At 38.1% G+C, this 20,468-nt stretch overlaps 1 protein-coding gene across 1 annotated transcript in view; it reads left to right on the top strand.

The window, feature by feature from the left end:
* Positions 1–20,468, top strand: part of LOC120637581 (GTPase-activating protein) — a 51,032-nt gene that overhangs the window by 21,402 nt on the left and 9,162 nt on the right. Inside the window, exons 3-10 of the mRNA XM_039909420.1 lie at positions 7,882–8,683; positions 8,771–8,886; positions 9,589–9,781; positions 10,739–10,887; positions 14,336–14,552; positions 15,188–15,391; positions 16,363–16,506; positions 18,581–18,675. Coding sequence (XP_039765354.1) covers positions 7,882–8,683; positions 8,771–8,886; positions 9,589–9,781; positions 10,739–10,887; positions 14,336–14,552; positions 15,188–15,391; positions 16,363–16,506; positions 18,581–18,675 — 1,920 coding nt within the window. The remainder of the gene's footprint in view (positions 1–7,881; positions 8,684–8,770; positions 8,887–9,588; positions 9,782–10,738; positions 10,888–14,335; positions 14,553–15,187; positions 15,392–16,362; positions 16,507–18,580; positions 18,676–20,468) is intronic.

Genomic DNA, 20,468 nt, shown 5'->3' on the forward strand with positions numbered 1-20,468 from the left:
TAGTTTGTATTTAAGTTTTCATGTAATTTCATTCAAAGGAATGTGCAGTACCCAGACAAGGTCAACAAGGCTTATGCCAGTTTTCACTCAACCTAGGCCTTAATCGGATGCCTAGTCATTTCGGTGAATTCCTAGAGAGAATAAAGTGTTTCGTTTCGACGCCATCTAAAGTTATTTACACCGATTCGGCTGATCGTAAAGTTTTGGGACTCAACAACTGACAGATGAAAAAACCTTACTTAATATATTAAAAAGAAATTTGTGGCACTTTAGATGCGTACACGAGAACGGTAGTGAGATTATGGCGATAACCATATCCGTAAACTTAAAACTGAAGCTACAAGGGTTCTAAACGCGTCCTGATCTAAGAAGAAGCCCACAACAAACTTAGCAGGATGTTTTTTTACATAACATTACATTTAACATAGTGGGAAGGTGATGCCATATTACTAATTCTTGTCTGTAAAATAAGGCGCGGACGGACAGACAGTAGGTTTCTTGTCTAACGGACCCCTAAAAAAATCCACATATTATGAAAACCACTTCATCCGCGCATCGCATTTATGAAAACAATAAAGCTATTCACTGTCACTTTCTTTGAAGCTCGTATTTATAAATGTTACCTCCCGCACCACTGTACATCGTCCATGTGTAATAACATCCGCTCATATGCACCTACCAATGCGTGTAAATTGCGATGAATAGGCATTTAATTAATATTCTTGCTACCTAATCTGTTCTCATAAAAGGATGCTGGGGCATATAATATGCATAGTTTTATTTATTAAATCTTAATATTTTAGTAATTTATTAAATAAATGTGCTTCAAATTTTCATTACAGGTTTGTAATTTTTTTCTATCTAGAAAATTTGGCTGAATCGCAGTTGTTTCGCTGCGAGAACTACATTCATTATTAACAGTTTAAGTTATTTTAACCTCAGAGAAATTTCATTATGTTAAGGTCACTCATACCTTAAAATTATACCATAAATACGTTCTTTGATTGATTTAAAATGTTATGGCGTAAAATTGGGATCCTGTACCTCCTTTCCTAGTCTTCTAACGATAGACGTCCATTGCTGGACATAGGTATTGGTTAGAAGGACTTTCACATACCACAGTCCAGTGCAGCGTATGTCCAGTGACTCCCTGCGACTTGCTTGATGCCGTTTGTCCACACGGGAAGCAGTATTGCTTCTATGCAATACTGCTTCCCGTTGAGAAGACGCCAATTCAGCACCTTGGGACCCGCAACATCCATCGCTCCTCAGTTTTACGTGCCCCGCAAAGTGGCAATGCAGTTTAGCTTTGCAACATACATAAACAGCTTCAAGTAACATTAACTGTACTGTGAGATGGTAATAGCAAAAATAAAACCTGGCTAAGTTTGTTGTAGGCCAGGACGCGTTTGGAACCCTCCTAGCTTTAGTTTTAAGTTAACGAATGCAGTTATCACCATCACTATCATTAGTGTAACATGTTAAATGTATGAACGCTTCATAAGTGCCGTAATAAGGTCTACATTAATTAATTTGAATTTGTACCTACCACATTTAGAACAATAATAAGTAACACAACTCTAATTACCTGTAAGCCCAATTTACCTATAAACAACTTTCGAAAATAAAACAAAAACAATATATGCATCTATTAAGGATAGGAGAGTTAGGTATCCATCGTAAAGTGTTAAAAATTCTACTTTTCAAAGTCTACTTTACTGAACTCTTGTGATCTCATCTCAACTAAGAATCGGAACTCTATTTTGAAGAATAAAATAATCTTCATTAGCCATGCCAAATTAAATTGTTTATCGTGTATCTTCGTTTTTGTATTTCCCCTTTTTGTTTGGTTTTCCAGTGCCGTGGTTAAATGAGACGAGTGTCATAACTTTGGACCCCACGTCCTCTCGCTTTGACCTCGGCATTCGTCATAGAAAACACCAATTCCATAAACGGTTTAAAGCAAAACTGTGGCTCAACTATGAATCGGAACTTTACTTGAGAATACATTGAAAATTGCCATGCCATTTTGAGTCTTATAGCTACGTTATGCGAATACGATTAACCCTTTTGTTTGGTTTCGCCGTTACCGGGGTAAAAAGAGAAGCGTGTGATAATTTTGGGCCGGGGAGGGTGAGGCCGCTTGGCGCAGGAGGGCGGTGCGGCGGCGTGCCACGTCCCGGATGCGTTTCCGGCGAGCGTGCGTCGGCGCGGAACGTCCCTTCCGCTACACCCCTCGCCATTCAGTTTTGGGAATGAATGACGAATTCACACCGAACAGCGAGCGCTAATAACAAACATTTTTGTATTATAAATTGTACGTTAATGGATTTGAAACTTCGAACATGATTCGCGGCCTCATACAAAATCGCATGGAAAGAGTATCCCTTTTTTATTTAAATCATTCTATGTTTTAAATATATTCTGTTTGTAATATAATTATAATATTTAATAATTGTATACGAGCGGTGGCAAACAAATTTTCCCGCTTCGCTTTGATGAGTATAATTATCCAATACATTCTCTCATATTATAGACTTGAATTATTTTGTATTATTTATCTACATTTATATTTATCTCTAACTTCAAAACAGAGAACTTTCATATCTTCTCGCAATCTACATATTTTCATCCCCTCAGACAAACAGAAATAAATTTGTTACATACATACTATGCAAGAATTTTAGAACCTATACATTCCTACTGATATAAGGGGCGGATAAACAAATTCCTTAAGTAACAGATTTGTTCAAATAATTTATTGATCGTCAGAGTTTTAGGTTTTGGGAATAAGAAAGAATAGCACCGGTATTAATATTTTTTTATGGTCTCCGATAACAATAAGCTAACAATAAGGTTCCTTCCCACTTCTGGTCTAGATTGATATATTAGGCCACTCAGCCTTACAGTGCAGCCATTTCTTTAGAAGTAGGTAGGTTTTTTTTCAAACGTGCTATGCTAAAAAAAATGGCCTATCCAGCCATCATTGGCCGGGAAGCCGGAAGCCGTAGCATTCCAGATCTTTGCGGTTCACATTAGTAACAAGGAAGTGTAGCTCTTCGTACGAGTCCATGGGATATCCACAACGAAATGGTGCGGACTTTTACGATGCTTTACAATGTTTGCTACCTATGCAATGTTTATATTAGACAAATCAACGTATTGTTAATTGGCTGGGCGGAAGCGAGATAATGATTTGTGACCCGAAAGGTGAGCACCCCGCAGCGGATATCGAAGGAAACGTCACGTCATTCGGAGCGACTTAATGGGTTCTTTGTCTCGTGATACCTTATCAGCTATGAGTCGAAACTACCGTCTGTATTTGTGTACTAGCTTGCTAATCGCAACCCCTAACTCTTTATACCTAATCTATCATATTCTCATATATCCTTCATTCAATACCGTTAGCCTATTTGTGATTATTAGATAAGTGTCATGCGGTATGTTAGGGTAGGGTTATCGACATAATCTATTTCAAGAAAGCGTGAGAGGTTTTGAAAGCGTGTTCCACTATCAGAATATCTGTCCCTCAGGTCGCTCTTCTGTATTGCCAGAAAATGTGAAATTGACCTACCAGGTGGGAACACGTTTGAATATTGCCTAATGGATCAGTAGTTGTCAGGTTCTCGGATACTTTAATTTACTTGCCTGATGTTTTATAACAAAATAATACATGAAATCTGTATTATTTTGTTATTTAAAAACAGTTCTGTGAAGTATCAACTTTAAACAGGCCTGATAATATCCTGCATTATTATACCCTGGTAAAAGAGTTTGTCAATTTAGTTTTATTTTAACTGGGATACAAGTTTTATTTCTTTATATTCTTTGCAGCTCTAATCCTTGTTATTTTATGTTACAATATAATAATTGCAGAGTAGTAGTTTGTCATACCAAAGAAAATTACAGGTAGCACACAAACTTTAGTTTACCACCAACACCCCCCAAAATTTACTACGCACTCTCGGCTCAACAGTAAAAAACGTTACAAAATATGAACCAACGAATATTTTATATTCTGAAAGAGAACGCTTTGCATATCTACCGCCTCAACGGATGTCGGATGTATAGGTCGCGAACTGTGAAACATACCTATATTTGTCAGAAGACAATGTTTGTGGATGACTATTGTGCATATTCATCAAAACACTACATAAATTCTCGTTACGTCATTAGTTAATTATCAAGAAGCATTCGTGATTTATGGACAAAATAATAAGGTATTACAAATAATAATTATATCGTCGAGCCGAGCCGATTAATAAGGAGTGAGCGAGCGTAACCCTATATTTAACCGGGCACACTCAGTGTATGAAGTCATTTCCAGGAGCCGTTTCAACTTGAGAACGTCGTAAAAACCTAATAGACACAGAGGCGACCGCAAAACTCCTTTATATATTGAATACTTCTCTAGTTGTCTACGTTTGAGGACTGACACACAAATCATCATAGATTATTCGTATGTATCCCATTTTAAGCCGCAGCCGATGTTATAAATTCCTAAATGTATATTTTAATAGCATCAATTCATTGACAGATGTTATTCTTATTTTTACCCTACTAGCCCTGCCAACCTAAATTTAAGCAGAGTATAGGAAACAAAATAAAATCAGAACTAATGAAATCAGACAAAGTGATTCTGTGCGATTAAAAGGAATAAATTCTCCTGACTTTTCTTTCTTGGCCCAACGCAAAGGTGTACGATATGGGCGTGCTTATATATTTAATTGTATGATCGCGGCTATTAATCGCCCTGCAAACGTATCTAAGCCACTACGCTAGTACTATTAGTTACCCTGCTGTACTACAGAGGGATTTAATAGTTTTTCGGTACGACTCAAAGTAGAATCGGTTAAGAATAAAAGGGCAGAATTAAACCTTCCAGGTTAGCACGTCCATATTAGACTGCACCGTCATTTACCACCGCCTGAGATCACATTCTAGCATATATTTAATTTAATTTATTATATTATTTTTAAGTATATTTGTATTGGTAGTTACTTATTTATTTGTCTTTAGTTACAAATATTGTTTTATATATATTATATATATTTATTAAAGTAATGATATATTTATTTTATGGGTATATGTATATTTGCAACACCAAACTATTCTCTGTATTGGTTTTCTTCGCCATTGGAGGCCTGGAAGAAATCGCTATGAAGCGATAAGGCCGCCAAATTGTATACGTTGTTTTGTTATACTTTTCGTTTTTTATATACTTTTTGTGGTTCAATAAAAGTATATTCATTCATATAACATAGCGCTATGAGACCGCGACGCACACCTAGTTTTTATATTATCTAATCAATAAACAGTCATATAAGACGTCGTGATGAAGATAGCGATGACGTTTTAATAAAAAAAAAGACTATTCTTTCAACGCTGTTTTTAGCTGTGGGCTCTCGTCCTAAAATCTCGTAGTGCATTAGCGGAAGCTTATAAGTGATAAATTGACGCCGGAACCTCGTGGCGCGTAAAATGATCATCGCGTCAAAACGGGCGACCGGTGCGGCGCGGCACCAGCAGTTGACGGCTTTGAGTGCATTACTCTGCATTAATAAAACGGGATGAGTACGTGGAATCCATCCTATAGGATTACAAGAATGTGTGGAGAAGTGTAGGTGTGTCCTGTTATAGTTGCTATTCAGGACGGCCGTTGATATAATTTTACTTTTAAAATTTTAACCTACAACTCTGGCTAGCTTTGAGTTATTGCTTTAATAAAACTTATGAATACGTGATAATCCATATTATAGGACTATGAGAACTTTGTAAAAACGGAAGGTGTGTCCTGTTATAGTTGTTATTCAGGACAGCCGCTTATATAATTATACATTTTTAAACTACAACTCAGGATGGCTGTGCGTTATTACTTTGAATCCATATTATAAGGCTTCTTCTTCTTCTCCCAGGAAGAACCCTCCGTTGGCCGTTGGAGAATGCGAAAAGGTGTAGTTGTTATGCGGGATGGGCGTTTAGAAATCATTTTACAATTAACTTTTTACACTACAAATCCATTTGATAGTATTATAACTTATAAGTACGAAGTAGTGTAGATTCTTCAAAATTTGATATATTATAAACAGAAAAATGCTAATATGATAGTATTTTTAAGAAATCGAAGCAGGAAACGAATCAAGTTTTGGTTTGTTTTTTCTCTATATTATTATTATTATTTTAACTTCAAGTTAGCCCTTGACTGAAAGTGGTGATACAGTCTAAGATGATAGCGGGCGAACCTGTTAGGGAATATGGTAGTCATAACCCCCCCTAATCCGTTTCTTCGCGACATTGCGACGGAACACTAAATCGCTTAGCGGTACGTCTTTGTCAGTAGGGTAGCTAGCCACGGCCAAAGCTTCCCACCAGACCAGACTAGAAAAAAAACAGAAATTATAAATTCCCATATTGTCCCTGCCGCGAATCTAACAGTAGAACTCAATCATATATCTCTCATCGCTAAGGCAGCGTTAGTAACAGTTTGCAAAACTACCACGAAAAAGTTACCACTTTTCATTTTTCAGGTACATACATAACACTCACAAATAATGGAGTTTTCTATTGGGAAGAGATTTTTCAATATCGGTTGACTCGATCCAGACATTACCCCGTACAAACTCGCAAACTTTACGTCTTTATACTATTACTTATGTAAGAAGACGATCGGTTGTCCACTTGTTCGTAAAGTGAATCGAGCAGCTGAAGCATAAGGCGCGTGAAGTTTTTAATCAATGTCAAACTGCCAGCCGCAACATGATTGATTATGATGAATAATCACATCGTGTCATATGACACATGCTAATTATACTATATCAAAAATAAAACCTGATGCACAAAGGATCGTGCAAAGCAAACACTAGAGGCATTTTTCATTCGATTTAGAAATGACTGAACCTCTCAGCGTTCTTTGATGGTAAACATTTGTATTACCGTCTATTAAGGTTAACACAGCTCGCTATGGGAAGCAACATGTTCGGAGTACAAAATGCCCGAAAATAATGAATACTCCATTTGATCCGAAATCTTTGGGTTTGAGATTACATATTTATATTTGTCCTATCGTTTTCGGAGATACGGCAGCAACGTCCTCTATTCTAGGTACTTCTAACACCTGCGATCACAAACCCGTCTGTCCAGCGGGGTTATTATGGGCGAACCGTCCGTCAGGAGATTTATTAAATCCAACAGTGGTGATGATGAAATATAAATTAATTCAACTATGCAAGATCTTCCGAAAACAAAATACCTAACGTTTTTGTTAATTCATAATAAATTAATATCTCTTTATTTATGAACCGTTTAACTTTTTTGGATAAGATATATTGTAAAGTAAACAATTCGTCATGCACTGTTACATTAGCCGCCTTAATTTTCGTAATAGTCTTTGTGCATCAAAATTTCTGTTGTACGACAATAAAGGCGAGAGTTAAAACTTTCACCTTTGTAGTGAACGATGGGAGCCCACGCATATCCGTGCCGCGATGATTATCATGGGTACTTTGAAGGGATTCACTACCATATTGCTCACTTGTTTACTTTCCAATTTATCCATACATAGAAACGTAGGTACCCATTAGGTGTCATATTATGTTGCCAAGCGTTAGTTAAAAATATCGTGTGTAGTCTCATATGTACATAATACTTTGTGTCTAGGCAAATATTAATATTGTAAATACAGTGCTTACACTTGTTCGACGCCGATAAGAAAATATAGAAGTACATTTTGCTTAATTTGATAAATATAATTTAATACTACACATCGATAACTCATACCACAGAGCATTTAAATAATATCTATCTCAGATTATAGTTATTGAGTTTGTTTACTATAGCTTTACTTTGTATTTCCGTGATACTCAATAAAAACTATTGTTACAGTCCATTTTTCGGCGAGGAATTCCAGTTCGAAGTACCACGAAGATTCAGATACCTTTCCATATACGTGTTCGATCGTGATAAGCATCTCAAACAAGATAAGGTGCTTGGGAAGGTCGCGATTAAACGCGAAGATTTGCAGCGATACAACAATAAAGACCACTGGTTCGCATTGCGACCGGTGGACGCTGACTCCGAAGTTCAGGGCAAGGCATATATTGAACTCACCCTGGAGGATTCCAGAAAAAGGTTGCGAATGGACCCAAAACCACCCGACCCGGACCCGAATGCCGACAACTGCTCGACGAAGACGAAAGGAAACAATCTCACCAGGCTATCAGAATATTGTAAAGAGAGTATGAGGTTCGGAACTAGTTCTAGCTCTACAAACAAAAAGCTCAGTACAGTCGCGACAGAGCCAGCGTTGGCTCTCTCACGATCTGAGAGTCTAAAGGATCGCGCGCAGTGGGCGGTACGGACGAAACCTCCAATGCATGCGATGTCAGAATCTGACGCATCACCCACACCCACCGCAGCCGACTACTGGTCGGACCCAGAAAGACATTGTGCAGCTCGCGTCGGCCCTGACACAATCCGGTTAAGAGTCCTCGAATGTTCGGAGCTCACCACAAAGAATGGCCAGTGTGATCCCTTTGCTCTCGTTACGTTATTATATTCCAACGGGCGAAGAGTTGAGAGACGTACAAAACCTAGAAAGAAAACTGTCAACCCCCAGTTCGATGAAATTTTCTGCTTCGATCTCGTGATGGAAGCCGACCCAAAGGATAAGGATGGTTCACAAACAGTAAGTCTGTTTTTTATTCTCAATTGATGTAGTATGTTTTATGGGAATACTATGGTAAATCTAAAGGATTGTCCTTTATTATTGCAGGCAGGAGTAGCCTGTGAAGCGAGGGTTTCCGTTTGGCACGACGCGGCCACTCCAGTATTTCTTGGCGAAGTTCGGTTGCAATTAAGACAGCCCGCACCTTCACCACTATGTGCTTGGTAAGAGACATCATCCAAAACAATTAGTTGGGTATAAATATAACACTTTATTGTATACAACCTTTGTTTACACGTCAGGTTTCCAAGTCTTTTCTGCGTGCCCCAAAACTTCGTTTTAAAAGTAAACTTCTTTTATAAATAAACAAAAATCTGTGCTATTTTAAATTAACACAACCATGGCTCAGTCAGGAAGGGAGCTAAAGAACTTTTTAAGTGGAAAGTAAAATAATTGAGCAAAAATTCGACGACCACCCTGGCTCAACGGTGAGCGCTGTGAATTTAAGAGGTTCGATTCCCGGCAATTGGGAGTTTACATTTTATGAATTTTATCTGGTCTGGTCTGTTGGGGGGCTTTGGCCGTGGTTAGTCACCACCCTACCGACAAAGACGTGCTGCTACGCGAATTAGTGTTCCGGTGCGATGTCGCGTAGAAACCTATTAGGGGTATGACTATCATACTCCCTAACAGGTTAGCCCAGGTGAGATTGCAGTCAAGATATTGGTGCTCAATCTGGAAAGTACGCCGTGAGGTTAAGGCAAATCAGAATACAATTTTCGGGCGACTAAGGAAAACTGACGTAGAATGGGTGCTAATATTACCATATACTGCGATCACCAACCCGTGTACCCTAACTTTATGAGAGACTGTACTGTTATGATCTCTGAATCCGATGTACGATGTTTGGCTTGGTCACTGATCAGGTACTTCCTGCGGTCCCGTGCGGGAGGTGCGCTGTCGAGAGGCGCAACGCCTCCTGGCACACGGCTGTCTGCAGCTGGTAGCGCCGCACTTGGCTCACTGCGGTTACTGCTGCAGTACACGGTCGACCACGTGTTCCCGCTGCACCACTACACGGAGCTCGAGGAGCTCTTCCTGCGCAGCGTGCAACAGAAGGTGAGCTTTACAGCTTTGCTTTTTCATGTATTTTTTTTCTCTTTTCTATTGGCAGCGATAATTGAGTGACCTATGAACAAAGAACACTCTGCAAAGCATGGTCACCCTGTGTCCATCAACCTGAGACAGGATAACAATATATAAAATATAACATACTATTTTTTTTTTAATAAGAATACAGGTCTGCAAAGCCAATGTGTCATTCGATATAATTATATTTGAAAATAAAAACCTAATACCTTATAATATATAGTCTGATCCAAGAATCCAAAAATTTCAATCCATACTGAGGAAAAAGTCCCACCAATCCACACTGGGCCAGCGTAGTGGAGAACGGCCTGAAACCTTTTCATAAGTGGGAGGAGTCAGGAGACCCCTGTAGTGGGCCGTTAATGGGTTGAGATGATCATGATAGTTTAGTTTTACGTAAACAATTTGCTGTCCTCTTGCAATGTTGCAATTGCATTCTTAATACACCAAAGTTAATAAAACTATCTTTGCCACTTAAGCACAAGTGATGCCAGTACGACATCGCGTAGAAACCGATTAGGGTTATGAGTTTAATATAACTGCCATGCCCCTAACAGGTTAGCCCGTTTTCATCTTAGACTACATCATCACTTACCAGAAGGTCAAAGTCAAATATTTCTTTATTCAAATAAACACATATATGGCACTTTTGATGCGTACATTACATGTAAAATATAACATAGAAGTGAGTTGATGGTGATAACTAAATTCGTCCAATTAAAACTAAAGCTACGAGGGTTCCAAACGCGCCCTGGTCTAAGAAGAAGCCCACAACAAACTTAGCCGGTTTTTTTTTGTTATCACCATCTCACATTGTCACTTAAAACTATTAAGGTCAATGGCAAATAAAAAAAGGTGCTCTAACACTCAAGTTATTAATTATTAAATGGCATTTACTAATAAAATATTACGATATTCCTATTGCAGCCAATCACAGCGTCTGCTGTATACATTCTCGGGGAGATCGTATCGAGCAAGACGGACGCGGCACAACCCTTGGTGCGGCTGTTCACGCACCACGACCTCATCGTGCCAATTGTCAAAGAGCTCGCCAACGCCGAGATTTCAGTACTCACGTGAGTCATTACATCTAAAAACATCCTATACATATAATATTTACTCAGCTGAAACCCATAGCGGTAAAGACAGTTGTTAATAATAAAAAAACACGTTTAGGTTGAGGACTTTAGTTACTTGTCAACTCTCACCAGTCAGGTATCAAAATGAGTGAACTGTTTGATTTTATTTTCTATTTCTTTATTTTTCTTTTCTATTTATTTATTAAAACATGCATTGGCGTAATAAATCGGAAAAAGTAACGATAAGTACAAAGTGTAAAATTCGTATTTCTTCCACCTAGAGAGCGCCAAATGTTTGTTGAAGTAATTGACAGTTGTCTATTCCATTGAACACTAAACCGCGACTCGCAATGGTAACTTACCGAGCCGAGAGCAATCTATATACTAGAGGATGGTTTGAAAAAAGGAACCTGGCCAATTGGCTAGTACGTTATTTATGTAAAAACCTTTTGCTTCACAATTTTTCGTTCGTTGAATCATTTTTCCAAATCGAGCAAAATTGTATTTATGGTCCTGTTATCCCTTTATCCAAATAATCGTGGATGTGTAAATTAAACTGCCGTATGATATTGTTCGCAAAACAAGAAAGTAGGCGCATGGTTGATTTTCCATTTATACATAAATAATTACGTTCCCACGGATTTCCCAAAATTATTCTAATTTCTTAATCTCGCAATTTTAAATAGTTACCATAATGATTAACATCATAACACAATATTTATCTAAACTTTTTCATTGTAGCAATTCCATCATAAATGTTATCCCACGGTATATTTATCGTCACAAGATAATCATTGTCATTATAAACATTAATCTGATAGCAGTGAGAGTGCGTGTGAGCTGAGCAATCATCATAGTAGATAATAACATCACGGGCAATGATGACTATCTTAAAGGAGTAATAGACATTAAAGCGTTTCCCAAACAGAGGCGGGATTGGTCGAACCAATAGCCCCTAGAATTTGAAAGAATTTTTATGTTAGATTATGGAGTTTTACTGTTAAAAAAGTCGGCAATACCGTTCGAGGTATCTTGGTCAGTGGGCAAAAAATTAATAGGAAAAGATTACTTATTCAACGAAGATTTTATTCTTGTAACTTATTCTAATGTCGTTCATGGGCAGCCTCTAGTGCTCCTGTTCCTTTAAGATATATATATATCTTAGACTGCATCAATTAACACCAGGTTAGATTGAAGTCAAGGTCACCACATAACATTGAAAATAAGAGATTAAAAACCTAAATTTAACAATGGGTAGGTACAAAAAGGCGGCCTTATTGCTAAAGAGTGATCTCTTCCAATCAACCTTCTAGTGAAATAGATAAAAAAAAGCTTGGGACACTGGGGCAATGCCAAGCTAAGCCCTACTAGGTAAGTTTCGCGCTCACCTGCCGTGTTTGCAACGCTCCGTAAATACCGCGACCGCATCCGCCAATGCCTCTGTTTGGGGAATGCCTTATGTCCATAATCACAATCACGTGGAAATTACACTGCCTTCACAATGCAATGCGACGTTTTTGTGTGAATTTTGAGTGCGATTTCATTTCATCACAATAATTACCTTGACCACATTGCATATCAACAATATATAATTGTATTTAGTCTTATTTATTTAATTACACAGTTGCCGACAAATAAGCTGCTGTAACAACTTTGGTGGAATATTTTCAACAATTGAAATACACCTATATTAGAAAACCTTTGGTTTGTGCACTTCTTCGTTTCGTTTTTATGCACATTCATTTATTACACATGTGTGTTTATTTCGGATCGGACAAATTCTCTCTATTTATAAATAACGCGCCAAAAGAAGCATTAGCAACTGCAAGAAGTTTTCCAAATAATTATGTGTGCACTTAAAACAATACTTCTTTGACGTTAATCACAAATGTTAAGCATTCTATGAATATATCACAAATAACTAAATTCACTAAAATTAAATCTAATGAAAAAGTGCCGTGCTTAGATGTTAAACAGGAAAAAAAATCTTATCCCGTTTAAACACAACTTTTACATCCCTTGCTAGCGTGCGTTTCAAAGTTAACATTCATCTCAACGCGCTATTATAATAAGTATTATAACAAAATTCTATTCTAATCAACATTGATGATGAGGTGGTAACAACTGCATTCTGATCTGCCGTCACCACGCGAAACTACGTGCTTCAATCTCGTTTAGCAGTACCTAATGAGTTTTTTTTTATTTTCGTTTAAATGTAAACGTTTCTGTATTTGCAAAGATAAGGAAAGTTACTATCAATAACGAGTCCTCTTCTCAACGTGGTCGCAGGAAGTGAATGTAATAACACTGATAACGTTGCTGTACTATACCTACCGCTAACAATATTAAATTATTACTATTAACAGCCGATAACACGCTCAGCATTTCTCTTGGTGCAGAATGAAATCATATACATAATATATAAACAGATTTCATACTGCATCATTAATACTAGGAAAAACTTCTAAGGAACAGACGATATTATAAATAGTATTCGAAAAAATCTGGCATGGAAATTGTCACTTCGGATTTCTTTTACCAGACGTCCTTCTTAAGGTGTTACGAGGTTTCCCGGGTCATCTAGTAATATACAACGTGTAATAGTTTTTGAGTAAATACTGCCATAGTTTTTACTGAAAGAAATCATACAGCTCTAAAACACATGCAAAATTAAAATCATGTGTCTCCTGTCACTTTGTACGCTACGCGACGCTTACGCGTATCCAATATGCACGTGTCGATCTTTTATCTTCAATAGGTTTGTAATAAGAAACACTTACAATGGTATGAATTCATTTGGATGTAAAAAAAATTTTTTTTTATAAATTTTTTTTTTTTTGCTTATGAAATATGCTTATGCATCATTTATTTCGTTGTTCGGTTACACGTTTTATATATATGAATACTGGGAAAAAGTCCTAAGGAATAGACGAAGAATCGAGAAAAATCTAGCGTGGAAATTGTCACTTCGGATTACTTTTACCTCCTTCGGCCTTCTTTAGGTGCTAAGAGCTTTACCGGGTCATCTAGTAATATATAGGTAAGCGAGGTACCCAGACAGAAGCGAGGAAACGCTGGAAACAGTTACTTATTTCTATAATTATGCTGTAATTATAGAAATAAGTAACTGTTTCCAGCGTTTATTACGGTTTTTTCCAAATACCGTGGAAACAGTTTGTTTTCCTGGCACACACTCTAAGCCAAAAATCAAGTTGATTGATGGCTTAGTTAGGGCGTGAAGGAAGGACTAACAAACAAAAACACTTTCGCATATTTGCAATTTGTCTTACTATTATTGTACAAACAATAAAACCGAAACGGAACCTATGTTTTTATGCTGATCATTGGACCAGCGTCGGAAATCGAGGCCCTTAAACCCTCTCCGGGACATCTAGTGACCTACGAATGGTGATGATGATGATAAATTATTATTTATTATTTACAGTGATGCGACGACAATCTTCCGCGGCAACACGTTGGTTTCAAAGATGATGGACGAAGCGATGCGGCTGACTGGCGCGGCGTACCTGCGTGGCGTGCTACGGCCAACGTTGGCTGCCGTCTTGGCCGAGCGGCGGCCTTGTGAAATCGACCCCGCACGGGTTAAACCCGCCGCAGCGATCGCCGCAAACCTAGCCAACCTCAAGGACTACGTCGAACGGGTCAGTGTAACATATACTCTGCGATCCCCCGTAATGCTTAATGTGCTGTCAGTCATCATTGCCACAAATAAGTTTTCACTCACAAATTCGGAGCCTATTTTTATTAGTTTGCTAGTGAACGGGTCAGTGTATTATTCGAACCCCTGTGATACTGGACTGCTGTCATCAAAGTGTCAGAGACGAATTATAATATTGAAGGACATACATTTTATGAGTTATGCTAAGATTAAGCACTCAAACAGGTAAACATAAGTAGATAACTAAAAATAGACACTTGTTCAGTTTCGGATTTGACGAACGTACGAGTGCTTTTGAAAAATTCAAAACAATAATTTGTTCCACGTTTAAGTGTTCATTTGTTTTTTTTTGTTTCAATAAATAGCTTGCTTTTTGAAAGCCACTTCGAAATTTTAATAAAAGCTTTGATGTTTCGGAGTAAAAGATCGTTCCATTTTTAAATTATACGAAAGATATGGATGTAATTTATTTGGCCGCTCAACCGATTTTCATGCAACCTTACCAGCCGCTACTCGCATGTACATATTTGGCCAGCAATATCCTTTTATCTCGAAGCAGGAAGTCAAAATAATGCACAAATTTTCAAGCATGTTTGAGAAACATTATTTCTGTGGTAGGTGTTCGCAGCGATCACGTCGTCGTACGCATCGTGCCCGTCCGCAATGTGTCGCCTGTTCGACGCGTTGCGGCAGTGCGCGGTGCGACACTTCCCCGCTAACGCGGAGGTCCGCTACTCTGTCGTCTCCGGCTTCATCTTCCTGAGGTTCTTCGCACCCGCCATACTCGGACCTCGACTCTTTGATCTCACCACGGAACAAATTGTGAGTTATCGCTATATTTTTTTTTATATAGTAATAACTGACGCACCACGCATATGGCCCATCCGATGGTAAGTGGTAAAATAAATATAAATATAAATCAATATACTACGACAATACACACACCGCCATCTAGTCCCAAAGTAAGGATAGCTTGTGTTATGGGTACTAAGATAATTGATGAATATTTTTATGATTAATATACATATAAACACCCAGACACTGAAAAACATTTATGTTCACACACAAACATTTTCCAGTTGTGGGAATCGAACCCACGGCCTTTGACTCAGAGAGCAGGGTCGCTGCCCTGCTCTCTGCGCCAATCGGCCGTCAAGCCTAGCAACGCTTCGCAGGGCATGCAAGGAACACGTCCTCACACCTTCCCTGTGCCCATCAACCTGAGGCGTAGGTGTCAAACCTCTTGTTCCTGTTACCACAACCACTCCCTTCAGACTGGAACACAGCATTGCTGCTTTAGGGCAGAAATAAGCATGGATATAGTACTTTCCGGGAAGAGCTCAGACACTGAATCTCTACTGCTATTAAAAAAGTGTATCTTCTTGCCCTTGTCTAATGTTGTGTGGTCGTAGAAGACAGACTTGTTTTGGTTTTGATATATTTTTTTTAACAACCGCCAATATGAGTTCAACCTTCCTTTGAAATTGGTAGAACCAACAAAAACATTTCCAAGGAATGTACCTGTAACATTTCGGTTCAAAGCGTATAATATCCTCTAAAAGTAGCATTGCTGGCGCCAGGCAGCATCTGAAGGGTGTGGGTTGGGGTGAAATAACAGGCGCATAAAGCTTAGAACCTACCCAGTGAAATATCACTCTGTTCATAGATGGTGGGCCATATGCTTGATCGGCCAATTATTAATTAAAAAAAAAAAAAAAACAGACGTTCGCAGTTATAAAGCCCCCCACCCTTTGCACAGCAAACTTAATTTTGACTTCCGTGATTGTCGCCAGGATCCCCAAACGAACCGGACGCTGACATTGATCTCGAAGACCATCCAGTCGCTGGGTAACCTCGTGAGCAGCCGCTCTGCGCAGCAGGTCTGCAAGGAGGAGTACATGGCAGAGCTGTACCGCAGCTTTTGCACTCCCAGACATGTGAGCACTCTTATTTTTTAACCCCTTTAATGCCCAAAATCGGTACCTGTATCATCTACTTGCCCTACTCATTGCATCACCCAGCATCTAGTCACTGGCGATAATTAAATAAGCCGTTAAGTGTTATAATACATCCAAGTGAAGGCGATGTTTAATTGTATATATTTACTCTTATCTAACTATTTACTATATGGTATATAATATATTATTAGGTTTTTTTTTCCAAATATTTATTATATGTTAGATGCATCTGTGTATCTTCGTTTATGTATTAGTATTTAGTAATTCGTATGTATGTATTTTATATTTTATAATTATAGGTAAAGAGTAAACGCGGGTCCCGCCCATCGCTAAGACTTCACTGTCCGTCCGTCCGTCCGTACTTTTTTTCGCAGTTACGTCTCATAATTTTTTTCATTCTACTACAAATTAGTTCTTGTCTACAATCACACCTGGTCGTAAGTGATGATGCAGTCGAAGATGGTAGCGGGCTAGCCTGTTAGGGAATATGGTAGTTATAACAACTAAATCGCTTAGCGGCACGTCTTTGTCGGTTGGTAACTAGCCGCGGCCATAGCCTCCTTTATGTGGTGTACAAATAAAGAGTTATAATAATAATAGCCCTGTCCTCGGCACTTCCTCTTGGACTATTCATCGATTGTCTTTAAAAGTCCACTTCCAACGGGATTGTATAAGAACCGTGTATCGGTAATGGTTATGGTAGTAGTAGCACAGAGGACGCTGCTGCCGCTGTTTTCCGTTATAATTCCTTATTCGCCTTGGTATTTGCATGCATTCAAACCTCTCTGTCTTACAAACACAAAACCTTATATGTATATAATAATAGCCTATAACAGTCTACTACTGGACTCACACCCCAAATGGGAGGGATTGCCCATAATCACCACGCTAGGCAGACCGTTTGGTGATGGTAGTAGTTGCACTGAGGAAGCTGCTGCCAGTTCTGCGTTATATTTCCTTGGCCGCGCAGCAAATAACTGACCATTCGCACGGATTGGGCAGTTATTTGCTTGTAACACATAGCTCTGAGTGCCAAAAGTAAGATTAGCTACCTACGTTTACTTATTGGTGTGTAAGTTAACTACTATTTATATGGTATCAAAATAGCGCCATCTAGTGATAGTATGGTTTCCCAGTATTATAACTAGATGGCGCTCCTTCGATACCATAGAAATCGAAGTTAACTTCACCGCACACGATTTACATATTGTAAACGTAGGTTCAAAAGGTATTGTAAAGGTACGAAGCGGTGATAGCCCAGTGGGTAGGTGCTCGATTTTACTTTCGGGGGGCCGAGTTTGAACCTCTAAATTTTCTAAGTTACGTGCGTTATAGGTATTTAAAAATATAACTTGCTTCATCGGTGAGGGAAAACATCGTGAGGAAACCTGCATATCTGAGAGTTCTCCACAATGTTCTCAAGGTTGTGTGGAGTCCGCCAATCCGCACTGGGCCAGCGTCGTGGACTATGGCCTTAAACCCTTCTCATTGTGGGAGGAAACCTTTGCTCCTTGCTTGCTGAATGGGTTGATATAATGATGATGATGATGAAACGTAGGTTGATAAACATAGTACCTATACAGGATAATTTATATATCCCTACTAATATTATAAATGTGAATGTAAGTTGGTTTGTTACGCTTTCACGAGAAAACTACTGAACCGATCTGCATGAAACTTTTTATAAATATTCTTGGAAGTGTTAGAAGTAATATAGGATACTTTTTATCTCGACATTAAGGTCGTTTCCTTTGGGAGAGGGGATGAGTGTTTGACGATTTTACACCATAACTCCGACAAATTATAAGCGATTCAAATAATTATTTTTGTACTATAGAGGTTAGAGGACAGAACTCCTCAGCGGACAGCAGCAAACCCCTTATTTAAGGCTTAGCGATACTACATACTTTAATTTTTTTTAGATCTAAAACTAAATTTAATGCCACATCAAAATACAAAATCAAACACAGACGAATTCGCGGGCAACAGCTAGTTTATATATATTTTAAATGGACTAATTTGTACTTAATTTTGTATTTGTTTCCGTTCACAGGTGCATGCGATAAAACAGTTCCTAGAAATAATATCTACAAGTTCAGACACTCCGAATAACAGCATACAAGAGGCGCCGGTTTTACTCAAGGAGGGGTGAGTGATATATATAGCATCTTATGTGACATTTTCTCTCTCACGACTTAGCACTTCATTTTATCTTACGGAATGATCTATAATCGAATATTATGCTTTTGTTTGTGCATCATTTGGAACAGTTATGGGTATGTATGTTTGATTTTACCGTATTTTCAGTTTATTTCTATATCACCCTGTTTCTGATTTTGTATCCTTGATTTATTAATTATTATTTCATTATTGGTTTTTGTGCTCATGTTATTATGATTTAATGTTGTATTATTTAAATAATTTTTTTTTTTTATTCTACAAAACAATATTGTCTATGTATGAACGGCACTTTTACGTTTAAGGCTAACGCACATTTGACGCGACGCAACGCAATCAATTCATATTTTTTTTTCGCAGTCATTTTTAATTTGTAAACATCAAGTTCAAAAGAAACACTCAATTTAATAGAGTTTTTTGCGTTTTCAAAACAAAAACTTTTTGAAAATGACAAAAGTCAGAAATAAAGCATAGCGAAACCGAAGCTCGTGCGGGCGGTTCGGCGCCTATTACATTGGAAAGGAGCGAATTAAAGTTTGTATGGGAAAAATTTAATTGTCAGAATTTTAATGCATAACCACTAGTATTTGAAAAAAATGTACATAACATATTATTGCATACCATACAAATGCGTGACGCGGACGGGGCGAATCGCAATATTGCATCAGTCATCGCTTGACTTAAGCGTAGTATGCTAGCATTGCCCAGTACAATGTTTTCACAACAGTTGATGAATAAAAATTTTAATCTCAGGTCTTAATAGTTAAGGTATTGTAGTAGGTACCCGGTCGTAGACTCTGCACAATGTAGAAGTTGCATACAAAAAAAAAAAAAACCACGTAGCATATGGAGTACCATCCCAATGTAGAAGAAAAAAAAGGAAGGAACAAAAAAAAACATTGCACTACAGGGCACGAGTCCCCTCTCAGTGAGAAGTTTTTAGGCCGGCGTCCACCACGCTGGCCAAGTGCGGATTGGTGAAGTACGCACATTCAATGTAAATTTTCCTATATGACAGCATTTTATAGATTAAGCTGCGTTGCGGTGGGATATCTAAATACACGAATTTAATACGTTGATTGGAACTTGTCATAGGTTTTACATATAATTTTACACAAAAACATTTTAACGTAACGCTTTTAATGAAGGCTAAAAATTTTAAGTAAAATTTCACATAAACTTTTGAAAATAACTCTTTTATACTTTTGCTAGTGTCCGCTCATCTGTCTTGATGGCTCATCTCAAAGATTAATGGCTAGTTAACTAGTATTTACGGCAACGCCAAAATTCAAACTTCCATATTATAATATATTAAACATAAACTTCTTAACAACATTGTGATGTCTTATAATAGTGCCATTGTGAAGAGTATGAGCACTGCAAAAAGCAAAATACATTACTTAAATTATAAAAGTTACAATTCAGTAGTTTCGAGATTTGTGTACAAGTACAACAGAAACGGCATTTGTATCATTTATCACATCAGTCTCTATTCTAGCGATTAGGCCATCAATAGTGAAATAAAGCACTCCAAATTTTAAACCAAACAAACTAACGCAAAAAAAATAAGTCGACACGGCGACACTCAACCGCTCCCAGCTCAATGTACCGATAACATCCGATCGCAACCCCCCAAATTTAGTTTCCGTTTCAGCCGGATGCCTAGCTAACTGAGCCGAATCCCTTTTTCTCAATTTAAGTAGGCCGAAGACGAAACCAGAAGTTCTGTCAGATGCCAAAACATAAAGCGCGGTACTGCATGT

This window comes from Pararge aegeria, chromosome 4, assembly GCF_905163445.1.
Source record: "Pararge aegeria chromosome 4, ilParAegt1.1, whole genome shotgun sequence".
In the NCBI taxonomy this organism is placed as follows: Eukaryota; Metazoa; Arthropoda; class Insecta; order Lepidoptera; family Nymphalidae; genus Pararge; species Pararge aegeria.